We start from the raw sequence: 19,756 nt of genomic DNA, 5'->3' as shown, positions 1-19,756 counted from the left end.
ATCTACAATATAGCCCTATGATTTCTGTGATGCAGAAAACTCAGATGGAATCGGAGAATATGATAATAAAAATAGAATCAACTGTTAACACTAAATATTGTGGAATATGCCAAAATGTAGCAGAAAGTTAAATTAATACAATCATTTTAAATGTAAGCCTACTGACAGATTAACAGTTTCACAACTAAACTTTGCTTCTGCTCCAACCGCCTGCCCATCAGCACAGAGGCAAAGCGCAGAGCAGGTAACGTTATAGCTCATCATTGCGCCTTTAAAAAGGTCAGCACCAACAAGGTCAAAGTTGAAATAATTTGAACTGCGCAGCGCTTGGCAGCAGTTCTGAGCGGTGCATGACACAAAGGGTAGCACTTCCTCAAAGATATCTCCACCGCCCTCCCCATAGGAAACTTAAGACACAGACACCATAGAGCAGGTTTACGGCGTTCTCTTAATACATCCATGGGATCAACTGTATGTCAACTGTATGACACACGCCAGAAAATATGCTGCTGCCCAATGTGCAGCCCGGGCTCTGCAGGCTGCCATAACTAGTACACCTAGCTACAGCCTAAATGCATAATCACCGAACGGGTCAATGACATTTAAACTAATGTTACGTGGCATTGACTTCTTCGGTCTGTGGTTGATAAACGGTTGTCGCCGCCATATTGGACACACACGGACACACACACACACACACACACACAAATCGGCAGCTCTTCTTTTACTTTTGTCTACAAGCTAGTTTTGCCCGGTCCAATATTGCGGCGACGAAGAGCAACAAATTAGTTAACCAAAGCAGTCAATGTGGCGTCTAACGCTATATGTCAATAAACAGAAACAGCAACAACATAATATGGCAAACATACAACAAGATATATACATAACTACTTGTAGAGGTATATTTATTTCAACAATAGCATGTCTTTTAAAAGACATACCTACTAACGTTAAAAAATGTTAAGTGTACAATATGTAACTTTCTGCAGCTAGGGGTCTCTCAACCAAAACAATGGATTGTAAACACAGACTTTTGATGACGTTGGGAAGTTGCGTGGAATTATGGGAGTTGTAGTTTTTATTGTTAAACACCATCGAATGCATTTGTTCACATGTACCCACTCAAGTTTATTCATGTTACGTTTAGTAACGTTTATTCTAGGGCTGTCAAAATAATATGGAATCTGCGTATCTGCGTTATTTTTTCTCAGATTAATTAATCAATATGAACGCGTTAAAAAAAATTAACGCAGATACACAGATTCCATATTGATTCCATATTGACATTTGACCCGGAGCCGTTCTAGCCACCATTCGGCTGTAAATTGAAGGAGGGAGACGAGAATGTGCTGCCTGGATCATTAATTGGAACATTTACTTGTAAAAAGTCCTGCCAACCCTGGCTACCGAAATCAGACGATACAGGCAACACAAACACCGCTGCATGTGACGCTAGTTAACACTATCCTCGACAGCAGCTAATGTTAGCCTACCGCTAGCTAGTAGCTGGATTAAAAACGGTTAAAATGCTGACAGCTAACACTAAACGGTGTAAAGTTTGACTGTGTTTTACTGTAGAGGATTCAACACGGTATGTAACAATCTGCAGCTGCCGTCGGAAAAACAGCACAGACGGTGCGTTCAGTGAAACTGGTAAACTACAGCCTAGTGGCGCATTTGAAGTTATTGTAAATGTCCTTTTCCCATCTGGTGGTTGTTTTTGTCGTTCAACCGCAATTTGCTAGTGAAATTTGTTATTGTTATACATTATTATTAAATAATTTAGTTTTGACCATATGGTCAAAATTAAATGATTTAATAATAATGTATAAAAATAATGTAATGTCACCAACTGTTGTTAAGTACCCTTTTTTTTTCTTTTCTTTTTTTACTTTCTTAAAAAGTATTGGTTCAGGCACTGTTAATTATGTATGCGATTAATTTTGATTAATTAATCACAGTATGTAATTAATTAGATTACATTTTTTAATCGATTGACAGCCCTAGTTTATTCAGGTAATTCTAATAAAATAGCTGCATTTCCCCCAACATAATTACGTTTTTCTTGATTCGATCTGTATTGGTAGCTGACCAGTTAGCTAGTGAGCCAGCAAGCTAACATTAGCCAGCAGCTAAAACCACACTATCACAATATATTTCACATGTCAATGTCACCCTTTGGATGGTTTCAACACCGGGCGGATGGGGTTTGTTGTACCGCTAGCTAGCTACTCAACAAGGCTGAGAGACGGGTGTGGGTGGGGATTGCCGGGGGAAACTCTGGCATGGCGAGGACGTTCAATGACCGTAGTAGTAGAACATCTCCAAGCTGCCAGGAATGATCTCCCTCTTCACTTTTCTGTAATCTTAACTATTCCTTTTGGTGCTTAACCCACCTTTTGTCGGGTTAGTTTAGCTAACTGTAAAGACAGCTAAACGCGAAGAGGGGAGAAATTGGGCAGGGAGGAGATTTTCGGCACGAACACCCGTAGCGCTAACGGAGACGTAGCTAACTTTATGGATGGCCGCCACTAGTTCCTGGCTGTCGGCTTGGTTTGTCAGGGCCTTAAGAAGCTTCTCTTTCACCACCTTTTTAATCTGCTGTCTCTCACACACGTTAGATTTATTTAAATCACTTTTTTACTGACCAAAAGATTAAGAGAAAATAATTGGGAGGTTAATCATTGATTAAATTAATTATTTGCAGCCCTACTATTAATATTAATATACTCCATTCCCTCTTGCCCCCTGCCACCCAGCCATTAAGTACAACCCCACCAATGTGCGCTACGTGTGGGAGCGCTCCAGCCTCCACATGCGTCTGGGCGAGCACAAACAGTGTATGGATGGCTACCGCAAGATTCTATCATTGCTGCCACTGGAGGATGGAGAGCACTTCATGCAGCTCTCTAAGGACATGGCCAAGTACAGTACACACACCGACACACATAGACAGATAAACCAGATCCACACATTCATCCACAGAACCTGGCCTAACACAGTATACTATTTCATTAATGTCATGACTATAGGTTGTCAGAAGTGTGTGTGTGTATGTTTGTCCTGTTTAGGAGTTACTATGAAAGTAATGACTTGCCCTCAGCTCTGGGTGTAATAGATGAAGCTCTGGCGCGACACCCCAGCCTGGTCAGCGATGACTTCATCAACATGGCAGCAGAGCTCTATATCGCCAATCGGCAGTACAACAAGGCCCTGCAGGTAACCTCTGTGTGTATGTGTGTTTTTGTTCAGTTAGCAAAAGCTTGCTTGTGTCATTTAATGAGACAGAAAATAAAGGTGTATTTTGTTTTAATAAATGCACATACAGTGTCCAACATATTCTTTGAATTGTAATTAATCCAAACAACAAACAAATAAGGCATGTTCTACATTTACAAATATGAGTTAGTTTAGTTGGATTAACACCCAAATAATACTGTATATAGTTATTATACAGTAATGATTGCTTTAATTTAAGTTTAAGGCCAGAATTTCCTACAACTGTAATTTAAGAGTGGTTTGTGTGTTCTTGCATATCTCATGAAACCCTTCATTCGATCAACTTTACACTTGGTGGTTGGATTGCAAACAACCCTCTGTGCAGCAGCGACGATGGGACTTCAGGGCCTTGAGTCTGAGCAGAGCATATTGTCAGCAGCAAGTTTCAGCTACTTACAGCTGGTTATGTAAAAGCAAGCAACTAATACGCCTCCTTGGAAATTAATACCTGTGCTGAGTGCATTTCACTGGTGTTCCTGATATGCTGGATATACAACAGAAATCTTCACTTCCCTGGAGTCAACAATACGAGCGGATATCCTACAGGAACATCACCCCTCTGCCATTACAACTCAAATTAAAGCTGCAAGCAGCGTTGGAGGGGCCCTCGCACCTCTGCGCACGTCGGGGTTTCTGGTGGATAGGGATGTAGCGATTGCCGGTGTAATGGTGAACCACGGTAAAAATGTTGACGGTAACAATTACCGTTTTCATTTAAAATATCCTTATTATTGCGGTGGATTACCACGGTGTGGAAACCCTGTGTTTAATCCTTCCCAGCTTCATCCGAGGCTCCTGAAGTTGCCACGCAGGCGCACTGTGCTCAGACAGGAGAAGGGGACAAAATGTAGCAGCTGTTAACGGCCTTTTTTCTTTATCATACCTTTCCTGTTTTCGGACATGTTGAAGTGATGTGGGTAGCCCAGAACGCAAGTTTATACTATTCTGTAGCTTGCTAAACTGTCATGGATTTTACTGCCTCTTCAATTAGTGTTCTGCTACGATGTGGAAGTTTAGCCTGTGTTACGACGTGACATTATTTGGAGAGAGAGAGAGAGAGAGATATTATCGCCTTGATAATATTGCTGTTGCTGTGTTTCTTATTGCATAGCTGATAAATGTGTAGATTGTTTAATATTACTTGTGCAGCCACATGTTGATATTCAGGTTGTGTTAGGGCAATTTGTTAGCAACGTGCAATTGCCAGTAAACAGACTAGCCTGTGGAGCCACATGCTTAGCTATTAAACAGTCCCTCCAGGATTTCGCGGCCTTTTTTTGAGATTGTTGCGGCCCAAAATGCCTGATTTCGCGGGAGCTTTTGTAAATAGTTTCGATGTCTTTTTTATGTTTGTTGCAATGAAGTTGCGGGAGACAGTGAAAGTTGCAAAAAAAGTTTCGTAGTAGTTCTTTAAAAATAAAAAGGAAACTTGTTTTGGGGAGAATGAAATTACTCTGGGCTTACCAAAAAGGCTCAGGATGCTGCAAATGTTGGTATAATATGAAAATGGCTGGTGGATTTAAGACAAAAAATAATAATTTATTCAATGAATCAAATCTGAACAATGTGTCAGTGGCTTCTTGATCTTTAGTTAATTTCCTATCCTGGCCTGGGACACGCATTCATACGGTTTGACAAAGTAACGTTACTTATTGGACTTTAACTTATCATTGCACTTACAATAACGAGCGTAGCTGTCCTCATCATTGTATCGTCTCATATCCGGTTTTTCCTGCATCCACCGTGTGTTTGTGTGTGTGCACGCGTCAGTCGTGGGGGAAACTGAGCAGCCCCGCCCACTGCAGAGAGCTGACAGGATTGAAACAGCAGCAGCTTTCAGCGACTTTAGAGAGAAAAACAGCGTACATTGATGTTAAAATGTATATAGGTTTGCAGGACGATTCTTTCGCTGTACGTTTTTTTGGTAAATGTGAGATGTTCGAGTCAGAATGATACCTCACACGAGAGTCTACAAGAAACGTAGCCTGGTCCTACCAGACTCTCATACATTTCATTTGTACAGAGAGTCTGGCCACTCTCCATTGACAAGTGTCAACTTCCTTGAATGCGGGTACTCTGTTGAAGTTTAAAACTATTGGATCTGCCCAGAGCCACTCTGGATCTGCCATAACCAATCGCAATCACGTTTAGTCATGACGTCGGCTTAGCATCGCTAGCGTTCACCTTAGCCAACTCTTTCACCACTAACGGAGCAAGCTGGAACATCTAACTTTTCCCAAACCCCGTGGGGACGAGGGCCACAACATCATGGCCACCAACAAAACTCAGCAAAGATTGTTCTTGCTCGGGCTTTAACTTATGGATATTCGGCAGAGTTGCCACAACGGACCGTATGGCTTCGCTCGCATCTTTCTCCTCCGCCATTACGGGGCTACAACTCAAACTAGCACACAACCTCAACGTCATTGTTCTCAGCCACTCCCTCTGTTCGCTGATTGGACCGGTAAAAATTGGACCGGAGAAAACCCAGACGGAGCACTGAAGGAAAATGTACGTAGGAGGGCGGAGCCAGGCTACAATAAACGAGTCATTAGTTATGAAAGGGGCTGTTGCTAAAGCATAGGGAGCAGGGCCAACCGTCACCAATAAAAAAGGAACTCTGCTGAGTTCAATGATACCTCATACAAGACTCTGCCTTAAACGGTTCAAAAGTTATGAAAGGGGGCAACTAGGTGGCACTATGACTATGGGTCAATATTGGCCTGTAGATGCCCTCAGGGATAGACTTTTATGAATCCTGAAAAATGTTGGGCAGATTGGACAATGTACTCATTGTTACTCAAGTTACACCCACTTCCTGTTTCGATGGCGAAACGTACACAATGGCCACCCCGCCACGGCAAAGCCCTACCGTCGGTGCTCGGGCTCTAATTATGTACTGTATGTAAGTTTGCCATGATAACTTATAACACTAACGTAATTGCTGGCAAAATACCTCAGCTAATTAAATCCATCTACTTTATAACTGGTGGTTATGCACTAGGGCTGGACGATTTTGGCTAAAATCATAATCACGATTAATCGAACAAGTTACCTCGATTACGATTATTGAACGATTATTTTAAAAAAAATAATTCTTTTCTTATACTGTAAATATGTTCACGGTTATTTTTTCTAAAGAAAGTGCACAGTCCTATTTTTGTGATTCTAAAATAAGGAAACAAAACACAGATAGCAATTAATGCTTATTTATTAAATATTTCAAACAACTGAACTGAAATCTACAACAGTAGATTTTACAATGGAATAAAAACGTCTTATAAAAAAGTAATTTAAGTTTTAATGTAAAAAAAAAAAGTTTCCTAAAAATGTAGAAAATAAATAATAAATGTCCATCATAAGATTAATGGGAACCTGTGGTTAACTGTCTTTTCGGAGTTAAACTCCACAAGCATGTCCTGCGGCTCGCCGGCCGTCACACACAGACACACAGACACACACACACACACACACGTCCACAGCGCAGCAGGCAGAGGCGGGGTCTGTTCTGAGTATAATAAAGCCCCGTCTGTGTTGAGCAAAACATTACGTGAATTACTACGAGAATGGACGTGCATTTAATGTAGGAAAAGTGCACAAGTATTAGCATCATTTGTTGTTGTTGTATGTGACGCTAAGGTCTAGTGACGATGCTATAAAGACGTTGCCGTGCTTGCGTCGCTCCCTTACCCCTCCTACCAGTCCCTATGGCCACTTGGCCAGTGGGAATGCAAATGGGAAAAAAGATTTTGGGGGAGTAGTTCTTAGAACTGCTTAGAAGTGTACTTTTCCTCTAAAAAGTAAAAGTACTATCTGATCGGAAAGCACCTATGGTCGCAGAGTGGACGGGGCGGAGTCACGTGATTACACACGCGGCGGAGTCACGTGATTACACACGCGGCGGAGTCACGTGATTACACACGCGGCGGCCGTAATATGTTTTAAGGGGAAAGTACATTAACACAGTGGGCAGCCGCGGAAATATTAATAGGATTAAAAGACCAAAATAACCGACTTGGTAAAATTACGTCGGTTATAGGCTCTGAATTTTGGTTACGATTATTTTTCGATTAATCATCCAGGCCTATTATGCACTGTACCAAAACAAGGACGTGTACTGCTATTTAAAGGCAGCGTTGGTAATGTTGAAAAGTTAGCAAGATTTGAAAGTTGCATCTCCTTGAGGCTCCGTCTAACCCCCCCTGCCCACGGGGCTCCGACCCACACACACTTGAACGAGCACCGCTGCTTCAGAGCAGAGCGGAGAAAAGACTGCAATTTTACTTCATGTCTCATTCACTGGAAGGCAAAACACCTAATATTATCATACCGAATGTTAAAAACAAAGATGACAATGCGGCGACGACATGCATTCAGTTCAGGCTCGGGAGGGGTAGAGTATGCACAGTGGGGCAAGGAGGCTTTTAATTGGTTCTTAACAAGCGGGCTGTGCGGCAGTGATTGGTGGGCAGGTACTTACAGGATTACAGCAGGTACAAATGAAGGTTCTTTTTTTCAGAGCCGATAAGTTTATTGCTGTCGTGGTGTAAAGTCCTTGGGTGTGTTTTTTCAGGCACAGATTTAGTGATTTAAATTCTTCATTTGGGCTGATTTGACATGTTGAATCGGAAGGCGGGCAGTCGGACTCAATGACCAATCTGATTGGTGGAGTGCTAACCCGGAAATGACGAGCGGGTTGAGCGTGACTAACGCCTCTCAAAATCTGACGAAAATCTTTTAACCTTTTACCTTTGTCGATCTGAAATGAAGACAGATTCGGGAACTGCATGGCCTATTTCTCGCTTAAAATGTTTTGAGCTGCCATGCTCGGGGAGAAGCCAGACCCACGTGACGCGTTCGTCCAATCAGCTGCCGGTTAAAAATTTTTGGGCGACAATACATATTAGCGCCGCCTGCTGTTATGGAGACGTATTACGTCTCACGCACACGTAGAAAGTACGCTCAAGTCGGCGTCGCTTCGGTGTGTTCCGATGCACTTCTTTGACCAACTCGGGGAGGCAGTCAGTCCGACTGCCTTTTTCTGTTGCCGGTCGGCCGTCGGGTTGGTGTGTCAGGGCCTTAAGGCAAATGTCGCTTGACTTTACTTTTTACTATTTCTGTAACTGGGAATGTTGGTACTGGTAGTGGTAGAATTACTCAATATGGATTTTTTCCGAAAGTAAAACTAATGTAAAACTGTTAATTCATAGTAAAACAATTAATGCCGCACAGTAGAAGTCCTGTATTCAAATGTTTAATTCATATAAAGATGAGTGAAAGAAAGGCCTTATCTGTACATTTACATATGTCTGTCTAAAACTTTCAACTCTAATCCTGGATTTTAGGCTATGTTTAGACGGAAACGATCTGAAGAGAAAACGCAAAAGTGGCGTTGCGTACTCACATTTTATTCCGCGTTTAGATGAGCATTTTGGGGGGGAAATCTGCGTGCATATGGTGACGCAAAAGTGTGTGAAATTCGATGTAGTATCCACACCAGGCAGCTAGGTGGTAGTGTGAAGCACTGCCACACAACACCACCAAGTCCGCGCACCTGCGTAGAACCTTCCTTCTACTTAACGTAGACGTAAGGACGTACCTGGAGGGACGTCATATCCACACGAGAAAGACGCTATCTGTAAAAGTCAGATATCATCAAAGCTGAAAGCCATCCGGACCAAGTATAGGCAGGCTGTGGATACCCAATGGCGGAGTGGCCATGGGTGAGTAATCACTATTTTGATTTATGTAACAAGAGAGCAGACTTTTGCGCTTTTACCCTTCTCGGGAACGCGAGGGTGGTTTCACTTTTTTGCGTTTTTAAGCCCCAAAAACGCCGTCGGCATCTAAACGAAAGGCACATCTGATAAAATATTTTGTCAGTTTCACCTGCGAGCGAAAAAGGTCCAAGGCCCTGTATCCATACATCCATGCCCGTAACGTTACCGGGGTTAGCTTCTGTTTCAGGGAAAGGGGGCTTTGCTTTCTCCTTTACCTGGTTAAGGTAAGCTAGCTTGTGTGCGCTTCTCAAATGTACTTTCAAATTCGTGGGATTTTTCCCTGTAATAAATTGTCCACATATTTTACCACCTTCCATTCCATTCCATCTTTCATAACACCTTCTTTATCTGACACAGTCATAATCAAATAGGTGCCTCTTTCTTCCGACTTTCAGTACCGCTATGATGCCAGGCGAGGGGCATGGGCTATGTTGTGTTCAGTTTGACGTGGAATGTCGGAATTTCTGGGTTCCCAGTCGGAAACTATTGAGAATGAGGAGATGTCTATTGGAAATGTCATGGTCGGAAAGATATAACTTTATTTGCTCTATGGAAGACATCAACAAAGACGAAAACTAAGGACATTTCCTCGATTATTTTATTTTAGTTAGTTTTGCAAACAGACATTACCGTTTTAGTTTAGTTATCGTTTTTTTGTAATGCCTTGTTTTTATTTTTATTTCAGTTAACGACAATGTTTTTTCCCACCTAGTTTTTGTTATTTCGTTTTCGTTAACGATTATAACCTTGGTAGCAACCCGCGCGTATTGGCACAAACGGCCTTCTTCAGGGTGTAGCCCTCAAGACATAGTTTCCCCTTTAGTAGACACTATGATTACAAACACCTGAGCACACAGCCAGTGATCTCAAAGGTGACAAATGCAACATATAACCACCAGATGGCTCTACAAAATGTATAGAAGAAAAAGAGCATATACGTGAGAAAACTATAAAAAAAGACTGTAATCAATCTCTTCATTGAGTCCTGGATAAATTGTGACCTGCATATTATATATATATAAGGTTTCTCTGTGCAATAGTTTTAATTTATCACCAGCCCGAATGTTCTTATTTATGGATTTAAGGCCTTCAACCATAAGGCTGTCTGGGTTGCCATTAGGTGCTTTAAAAAATAGTTTAGCCATCTTTTCTAATGGCATACTTGTGCTCAGAGACTCTCTGTCTTTCAATCGTCAAGCAACAAATGTAGTGTTACAGTAAATAAATGCTTCGATGTCATACACCTTATGAGTTTTAAAGTTACTGAATTGCTTGCACTCCTTTATATTAGCACAATGGTTACAAAGGCTACATTTGTAAGTACCTTTAAATGGTTGATGAAGCCAAGTTTTCCTATTATTAGCAGGTGGATGGCTTGGCACTAGTCCATCCTGTAATGTAAAGGCCCTCTCGAAAGTGATCCTAGGCCGGTTACACACTGGATGCGTCGCGCGAGCATGTTAGCCGCGTGGCGTGTCCATTTATATTTCGGCTCCCATGTTAACAGGTTAGAGCTTACACACTGCCTGCGTGAGACGGGTGCCTGCTAGAAATAGAACCGACGCCTATTTTTCACGCGAGACGCGAGCGTGTTGGAAGTATTTCCAGGCAAAATAGAATAGGAAAATATGTTTATATGTCATTTAGACACGAATGCATATTAATGAGTGAGTGAAATTGCAAGCCTCTACTTGGGCTCGATAGGATCACGGAAATTGGTTGTCTGCCTCGTCAGGTCGGGTCCAACAATAGACAAAATCTCCTCCATTTGTACCGCTGACATCCGAAAGTAATTCAGATGTTTTTCGGAATCAAGTTGCAACTCCGCAACGAGGTGATAATAAGCTCCGAAAGTTTTTCTTGTCCGATTCATAGGGTGAACCCACCATCGTCGTTTGTTTCTCCTCCGGCGAATTCTTAACAGAAGAAGGACCGCAATGGCATTTCTTCTGTCAACAACTCAAACTGAAAAATAACAAATAGCGTTTTAATTTTCCATAGTAACTATGTATACATGTAGCCTATATATAAAGGGTAGGATAGGCTACAGTAACAACGTAGTGTGTGTTCTGAGTGACAGTCCAACATCAGATAGGCTATATAGGCTCTTTACAGCTACACAAAGTTGTTATAAACAGACAACCCACTTACCCATTTTTCAGAGTTTGAATCTGTCTGCGCTATGTCCCGAGATCAGCCCTCCCTGTACCTAGCAGCAGGAGCAGCGCCGCGTCAGACACGCTTCTGGTGTGTAGGACACAGAAAAATCCACGCAGCCGCCACGCTTCTGAGACGCAACAGAAACGGCACGCTCGCGCAAAGCATCCAATGTGTAACCGGCCTTAGGAGGAGCAGGAAATACTTCCCTAAGAATAGTCACTTTTGATAAGATTCCAATTTGAGTGTATTATCCTTTTCATGGGATTTGCTAGAGAGCTGTATCCTGTGACGAAATAAACCTGCCCTTGTCCTAAAGGTTTTCTTATTTTTTTCTTAAAGAGCTCAGATCTAAAGGTAACCTGGGCCTTTTTGTAAGCATCCTGGACAGTTTTTGTTTTATAACCTCTATAGGTTCCCTCAGTTACAATATGTGGTCTACCGGCTTCTGGCGTGCTGCTGATGCCGTGTATGTGTACTCAGACAACATAGAATTAAAAAGATGGGCCCTATTTTCACTACAGCATGATCCAGCTGTTTGAGTCAGTACTGCCCCGATATCCGTATCGGATCGGTTCATCCCTACTGATGAGCATCACAGGTGAATTGAACCCTGATATACTTTCTGTGTGTGTTTTTCTAGGTGTTGGTCCAGTTTGCAGGTATAGTTTTGGTCACAGCTGAATCCAAATCAGAGTTTGCAGTACCAAGACAAGAAGAGAAAGTGGCAGAGAAGACTACTGCAGAACAAGAAAAGAAAAATGAACAGTGCAAGTCAAAGACTGTAGAGGAAGTAGCTGCGGAAGAGAACAGTGAGTAACTCTTTGGAGCAACGTAATTCAGTATGCAAATGTTTCCCGTTTCTTTGACCTTACGGTTACCTTTTCTCCATATCACATCCATACAGGGTTAGTAGTGTACAGCTGTTTAAACTAAAATGTGTGTGTGTGTGTGTGTATATATATATATATATATATATATATATATAATGTGTATATATATGTGTGTGTGTGTATATATATAAGGGCTGTGCAATTAATCAAAATTTAATCGTGTGATGATTTCGGCTCCCAATGATCACAACAACTGAATAAATGAGAAAAACAATTATTTAGCTCATTACGTTTTGCAAGTAAACTCTTATTTTCTCTTGTGTTCTGAATGAAAAAATAAAGTTTAAATAGGAAAAGTATTAAGGCAAATTTCACAGTTATGTGAAAATTATATATATGTATATATATGTGTGTGTGTGTGTATCTGTAAATTTGATCTCCAATAGAATAGAAGCTCATGAAGTCATCACTACTAAGAGTCATAGGAATACATGGCTCAATGGAGCTGTGACTCTCTGTCAATCTGGCAACAGTGCTGAAAAGAAACCTTAGGTTGTTCTTATTTCCTCTATTAATGAGTAATTGGCTGCTCTGGCATTTCTCAATGCCTTCCTATATGTTTTAAAACTGTCTTGCCAGACTAAACAAGATTCCTACAGATTGGTGGAATGCCATTGACATTCAAGTTTACGCAAGGTTTGTTTTAATTTCTGGGTTTGGGAGTTATACCATGGAGCTAACTTCTTTTATTTTATTTTCGAGGAGTCAAGTGTCGTTCACAGTGACCCTGCAGCACTGTCTACGAGATGATTTGGAAGTGACTAAAGTTAACATAGAAGTCCTTTGTTATATTAAGGCATGGCATTGAATTAAATGCAGATGGAATAAATTCTTTAAATTCAGCTACAGTATTATTCTAGAACATGGTCTAGGGTGTGGTTAAAACTGAGTGGATTTATGAACACTGACTGAAGCCAATCAGATCTAATAGTTTGGTAAATGCAATACTAAGCTTCTCATTATCGACGTCCACATGAATATTAAAATTATCTACAATTTTTACTTTATCTATTTAAGGACTAAACGAATGTGGTCTGAGCGATCGGATCTCAATGCATCCTCAATGCATCTTGGGTGCATTCACACCTGTACTTAGAGCTGTCCACTTGTGAACGGATCATCCAAGACGCATGTTAATGCCAGGTCTGAACAAGTGCATTGTTATTTTTTGTGCATAGTAATGCTGATTAAGGATGTCTGTATGTGTGTGTCTGCAGGTGGAATTAAGGATGTACAGGTACCAGACAGTGTCCCAGTGGACCTGAAGGCCAAGCTAATTGTTTGCCTCATACACCTGCATGTCTACATGCCCCTTGAGGTAAACATAACTTGCATGCTTTTCCTAGTTAAACAGATACATCATTGATGAAATCTAACTTAAGTTAAAAAATATTGATTGATGATCAATTTTAACTTTTTGGAAACTAAAAATGGCTATAAACATCTTTCTCCATCACTCTGTACCCACCCCCTCACAGGGACTAGTGTCATCACTGATGGAGCAGAATCCAGAGGAGATTGGTGACTTGTACCTGGATGTAGGTGAAGCTTATCTGGAGAAGGGCGAGTACATGTCTGCTCTGACTCTGCTATCTGCCCTCGTCATATCCGAGAAGTACAACCTAGCTGTCGTCTGGCTCCGACATGCAGGTGGGACCAACAGAAATCAAAAGTTTAATTTATTTAAATCTATTTATAAATCGGGATATCTCTGTGTGTCCCCACACATGCGCAGTACAGCAGCGGGGGTGGGAATAGGGCTGCAACTAACGATTATTTTAATATTCGATTAAGCTGTCGATTATTTTTTCGTTAATCGCTGAATCGGATAAAAAAACAAAAAACAAAAAAACATTAATTTACATCAACTCAATACATACTTACATGTATGTTGTTTTAGTTAATAGTTGTGTAAAGGTTAGTAACCCAAAGAGCAGATACAGACCCCCCCCCCACACACACACACACACACACACACACTTGAAGCTTATTCATTAAATTATTACCATCATTGTAGTAAGTGCAAGTTAAGTTCATTTGTACACCACCTTTAAACACAGCTTAAGATGACCAAGTGCTATAAAAGAACCTTAAAATGAAATTAAAAAGTACAACACACACAAATATATACGTCAACAATAACTGATATGGGACAAAGCACAGAATATATACATGACAATAGATTGAAAAATGAATGGGCCAAAAAAGGCGAGTGAATAAAAACGTGTCTTTAGCCCTGCTTTACTACTGTTATTAACGAGCTAACGCTAGCTTGTCGTGCTTGTCAAGCTGGATAACGAGTAAACACCACACCAGCACCACTGGAGGGACGTTATGTTCCTCACTTCAAAACGGAACAAAAGTAGGATTGTTACCCTGCTGTTGAACTCCCTTCCTCCTCATCAAGGACTCCAACATGTTTATGTTTTACGTGTTGAATCATCACCGTGGTGCGCCCGTGCCATGCCGTGTCGCTTTTGCTTATCTTGCAATTAACACGTTTTTGATTTATTTAGTGTGAATGCTCCCACACCTTGGATGACTTAGGTCAGACTGATTTCTCTGCCTCCACCTTGTGTTTCAGAACAACGTTAAGGGTCTCTCTCCGTATTTCCTCTACTCCGCTCTGTTCTTTTTTTTTTCTTTTCGCTCCGCGCCGCACTCAACTCAATTGCTTTTATCTCCGCGACTGAGTGGCGAATTTCATTATCGATTCGTTGTGTCGTGACACAACGAATCGATAATGAAATTCGTTGCCAACTTTTTTAATAATCGAATTTTATCGATTTTATCGATTCGTTGTTGCAGCCCTAGGTGGGAAGTTACTACATCGCTACTCATTGATTGCGGTTCACCGGCTACCTGTGTCACGCCAAAAACTGATCACCTGCCTAAAACTGATTGCCGTCTACCCCAAACACAAGTTAGATGAATGCCCTGGCTCTTGGCCTCTCCAGCACGTTTTGTTGCTGGCGGCGTGTGCTGCAGCAATTGTTTCAGCGTCTACGCGAGCCGCGAGCAAATGTGTCAAGCCAGGTAGGTAATCACATACAGTAAGGCCACGGCGGATACAAAATAAAATTAATTTCAAAATAAAAAATCCAGGTTTATGCTGATGTTGGCTCTCTTGACTTCTCAGCTGTGTCTAGAGTGAGACAGGTGATCAGGCACACAGAGAGAGACTGACGGATGGACAGACAGACAGAGTGACACACACACGGGGGAAAAAAACAAATTACAAAAATACACACATTCACTACTAGGTGCTTTACCTATGCTGTATGGTAAAACTGCCTGTCACCGCAGACAACAAGTTCTGCTGCAAATGTTTAGTTAAAGTGCTCATATTAAGCTCATTTTCAGGTTCATAATTATATTTAGAGGTTATATCAGAATATGTTTACATGTTTAATTTTCAAAAAACACCATATTTTTGTTGTACTGCACATTGCTGCAGCTCCTCTTTTCACCCTGTATGTTGAGCTCTCTGTTTTAGCTACAGAGTGAGGCATCGCACTTCTGTTCCATCTTTGTTGGGAGTTGCACATGAACAGTGCCTAGGTCAGCACTACAAGCTAGTCAGAAGCAGAGTATGAGGGTGTGCCATGCCAGCAGCTAGCCTAGGTGAGCATTATAACGTGTGTTACAAAGTGACGCACGTTCGTCACTGAAGTAAAGCCTGGACTACAATTGAGCTGTTTGGAGCAGTTTGTGAACGGTGTTTTCTCTGAAAGATGGTAGGTCCCTTTGGGGTGGACTTTGGGCTTTTTCAATTTGTAAACCTATAACATGCACAAAAAAGATATATACTGTAACACAATAAAGGAAAGGGAAAAAGACAAAAAGCATAATATGAGCACTTTAAAGTAAAAAGAGAGGTATTATCAGCGTGCTGGATAGTTTAAGAAATAATAATGCGGGGGGATCCAAGATGGCGGCATAGATAGATGTAGTGAAACCAGCTCCCGTAAAGACTTCTGATTTTACCTCTATCTGTGCGAAATAAACCAAGAATAAGACTCCAAGCTGAGTAAGTTAAGCGTTGCTAAACTGAAAATGCCTCCAAAAAAGAATGAAGCAGCCACGAAGGAAGATAGAAGCAGAAAAATTACCGCAACTCCCAGTGCTAACACGGGCACCAGCTTTGTTAGCGCTAGCTTGCCAAGCACTGAGGTGCCGCCGTCGAAATCGACAAAGGTTTTGACTGTATACAGACATTATTGGATCAAAAGTTAAACTCATTGGCCATCTTGGTGGAAGCACTTATTACTGAGAATCGCGCCATGGGGCAGCAGGTCAAAGAGATTGAGAATAGGCAGTCAGGTCACACTGAAAGCCTCGACTTCTTGCACGAAGACCTCGGAGAGCACAAGAAGATGGAAGCAGAAATCAGCGGTCTGAAAGACAAACTTGATGATCTGGAGAATCGAGCAAGAAGATAAAACCTGAGGTTGGTCGGTTTCCCAGAGGGAGTTGAGGGAAAAAAACACCATAGCCTTCCTACAAGAATGGCTCCCGAAAATACTGGGCCTGGAGACCGGGAGTTGATCGAGATTGAGCTGGCTCACCGCTCACTTCAGCGCCGACCTGATGAGGGCAGCCTCCCCCAGGCTCTGGTGGTCTGCTTTCTCCGCTTCACCGACGTGTTGAAAATCCTAAACGTGGCACGGAAGAAAAGATCACTGCAGTATGGCAACTCTACTATCATGCTCTTCAGGGATATGTCCACAACTCTCTACCGGAAAAGAAAAGCCTTTAGACCGCTGAGGAAGAAGCTGCACGAGAAAACCATCTCCTTCAGGCTGCTTCATCCAACCAACCTGGTCCTGGACCTCCTGGAGGGCAGACGTACCTTCACCTCCCCGGTGTCGGCTGAGCACCACCTGACCAAATTCCACCCGGACATGCTCACTTGAACTCAGCTCCCCGCCATGACTTTTTTAAGTGGAATTAGGGTACGTTCACTTTTGCGGTGCTTGTTTTCTTTCCTCTAAATTACTTTAATCCTTTCTTCCACCCGACAGACTGCTTTATGACCGGTAATTAACCCCAGACCACTGTTTTGTTTGCTGTGGTAGCCGGTGTTTGTGTGACCCAGGCATGGCGTATGTAAAGCCAGTTTATTTTTATTTATTTATGTAATGCTTGAGACAGTGACTCCTAATAACGCCTCCTCCATTTTTTCTCAGCTGTCCATGCGCCACTCTCCCCATAACTCAATTTAAAAGTGATCCATGTATGGCTTTAATCATGAGACCTTGACCATTTGAGTTATAAAGGATTTAAGCTGAGACTTTAAAGGTGGTTGCAAATAATCTCTTTAACCTAATAGGGGACATTTCAGAGGTGCATTTTATCAGTTTTGTTTCTACTCGGTTTATTACACACTGCCCAGTGGTAGTAGTCTGGTTTTGTTCGTTGGGAGTGGTGTATGTTACTATGTTTGCCAGCAAGAATAAGTAATGGTTCTTCTTTTTGGGGGGTGGAGGGGGGACTTCCAGTCAGGGCAGCACATTTTTTGTATAACTTTCTTTACTGCAAAAGTTACCAAGTCTTTCTCATTCTAGTACAGAACCTTCTCCTGTATATCCTACTACCATATGATGTAAACCATGTCTACTACCACTACGTATAAATTCTTGAGTTGGAAGACAAATGGAATTAACCAACAAATAAAGTGCAGAAAAGTCCTACATTTCCTGAGGAATCATAATATTGATATTGCATTTCTGTAAGAATCTCATCTAACTGAGGCAGAGCACCTCAAATTGGGTAAACAGTGGCAAGGCCAAATATACTTCTCTTCATTTAGCGCTCAGGCCCGAGGGGTGGTTGTCTTAATTAAAAAAGGAGTTTCCTTTTACTTAAAACACAGTGAAGGATAAAGGGGGCCAATATGTTTGGGTCAGTGGTTTCCTAGATAACGTGCCAATCACTATGCTAAATGTCTATGGACCTAATCAGGATGAGCCAAAATTCTTTACGAATCTTTTTCTTAATATACCCTGTCCTCCTACTGAGCTTATCATTGGAGGAGACTTAAATCGGGTTTTGGACGCTGTTATGGACAGATCCTCTTCAACCTCTAAAGCTCTATCTTCCGCAGCTAAGGCTCTCAAAAACGAATTGGCTGACCTTAATTTAATAGATGTGTGGAGGGCGAGACACATCACTGCGTGGATACTCTTTTTACTAACACGCACACAAAGTATACTCCCGTATTGATGTTTTCTATCTCCATACAAGGAAGGAGCATCTGGTCAAATCTTGTGAATACCTGGCTAAAACACACTCGGACCATGCCCCTCTTCTACTCCACTTAGCCAAACAGGATCATAACATAAAACCTAAACGCTGGAGATTTCCCGTCCACCTGGTTAATGATGAGGAATTTATAAAAATTAACGAGCAAATTGTACTTTTTCTTTCCACAAATGCAGGCTCTGCCTCCCCGTCCATAATCTGGGAATCCCTCAAAGCTTTCATCAGGGGCTATGTGATTAGCAACTCCTCTTGGAAGAAGAAACAATATCAAACCAAAACCGTGTCCCTAGAGGATGATATTAAGGCCCTTGAAACCGAGCACTCTCGCTCCCAATCACAATGCATTCTTGATCAGTTGATAGCTAAGAGGGCTGAGTATGATGCTCTTACCACTCGAAAGGTAGAAAATGCAATGGCCAGGTTGAGGCAGCGCTATTACTAACAGGGTGACAAATCGGGGAAACTATTGGCATGGCAGATTAGAAGAGAAGAGGCTGCTAGATGCATTCCTGCTGCTGAGTCTTCGGATGGTAGTGGTGTGGTCCACGATCCTAAACTCATTAACCAGGCTTTCACAGACTTTTACAAGAAGTTATACTTGTCTCAAGGTGGGGATAGCTACGATGTGGATGGTTTTTTGGACAACCTGGATATTCCAAGGATAACAGAAGAGGTTCAGATTAGACTTTAAGCTAAAATCTCTAAACATGAGGTGATGGAGGCTCTGGCTAGGCTCCCAGGGTGTAAAGCCCCTGGACTCGATGGGTTCTCAATGGACTTTTTGAAAAAATTTGCTAATAAATTATTGGATCCTCTTATAGATATGTTCAATCATGCAATCAAGACCAACAGATTACCCCAAACTCTAGAGCAGGCTCTAATTATAGTTCTGTTAAAACCAGGGAAGGACCCCAATTTTTGTGGCTCATACAGACCCATTTCTCTTTTGTCAAGCGAATATAAGGTGCTCACTAAAATCATAGCTATCCGGCTTGGTACAGTGGTCCCCATTCTGGTCCATCTGGACCAGACTGGATTTATTCAAAACGGTTCACTGATTGATAACGTTAGGAGATTCCTCAACATAGCGCACTGCGTAAAATCCATAGATGATCCAGTATTGGCCATCTCACTGGACGCGGAGAAGGCCTTTGATCGCCTTGAGTGGCACTACCTCTTTGCAGTTCTGCGTAAAATTAATTTGGGCCCAAACCTAATACACATGATTAAACTATTGTACCTCCACTCCATAGCCATGGTCCAAACTAACTCGGACATCTCCCCCCCTTTCCCCCTCTCACATGGCACCCGTCAGGGATGCCCGCTCTCACCATTGCTCTTTGCGTTAGCAATTGAGCCCTTAGCTATTGCAATAAGATCCCA

At 41.9% G+C, this 19,756-nt stretch overlaps 1 protein-coding gene across 2 annotated transcripts in view; it reads left to right on the top strand.

Moving 5' to 3' along the window:
• Window positions 1-19,756, top strand: part of gtf3c3 (general transcription factor IIIC, polypeptide 3) — a 67,351-nt gene that overhangs the window by 15,598 nt on the left and 31,997 nt on the right. For both annotated transcript variants that reach the window (XM_031292272.2, XM_035998792.1), the window contains exons 6-10: window positions 2,760-2,925; window positions 3,072-3,219; window positions 11,860-12,028; window positions 13,327-13,427; window positions 13,588-13,759. In XM_031292272.2, the coding sequence (XP_031148132.1) occupies window positions 2,760-2,925; window positions 3,072-3,219; window positions 11,860-12,028; window positions 13,327-13,427; window positions 13,588-13,759 (756 nt within the window). The remainder of the gene's footprint in view (window positions 1-2,759; window positions 2,926-3,071; window positions 3,220-11,859; window positions 12,029-13,326; window positions 13,428-13,587; window positions 13,760-19,756) is intronic.

Source organism: Sander lucioperca, chromosome 24 (genome assembly GCF_008315115.2).
Source record: "Sander lucioperca isolate FBNREF2018 chromosome 24, SLUC_FBN_1.2, whole genome shotgun sequence".
Taxonomy (NCBI): Eukaryota; Metazoa; Chordata; class Actinopteri; order Perciformes; family Percidae; genus Sander; species Sander lucioperca.
Note: the sequence above shows the minus strand (reverse complement) of the source record. Positions and strands in the feature narration are given on the sequence as shown.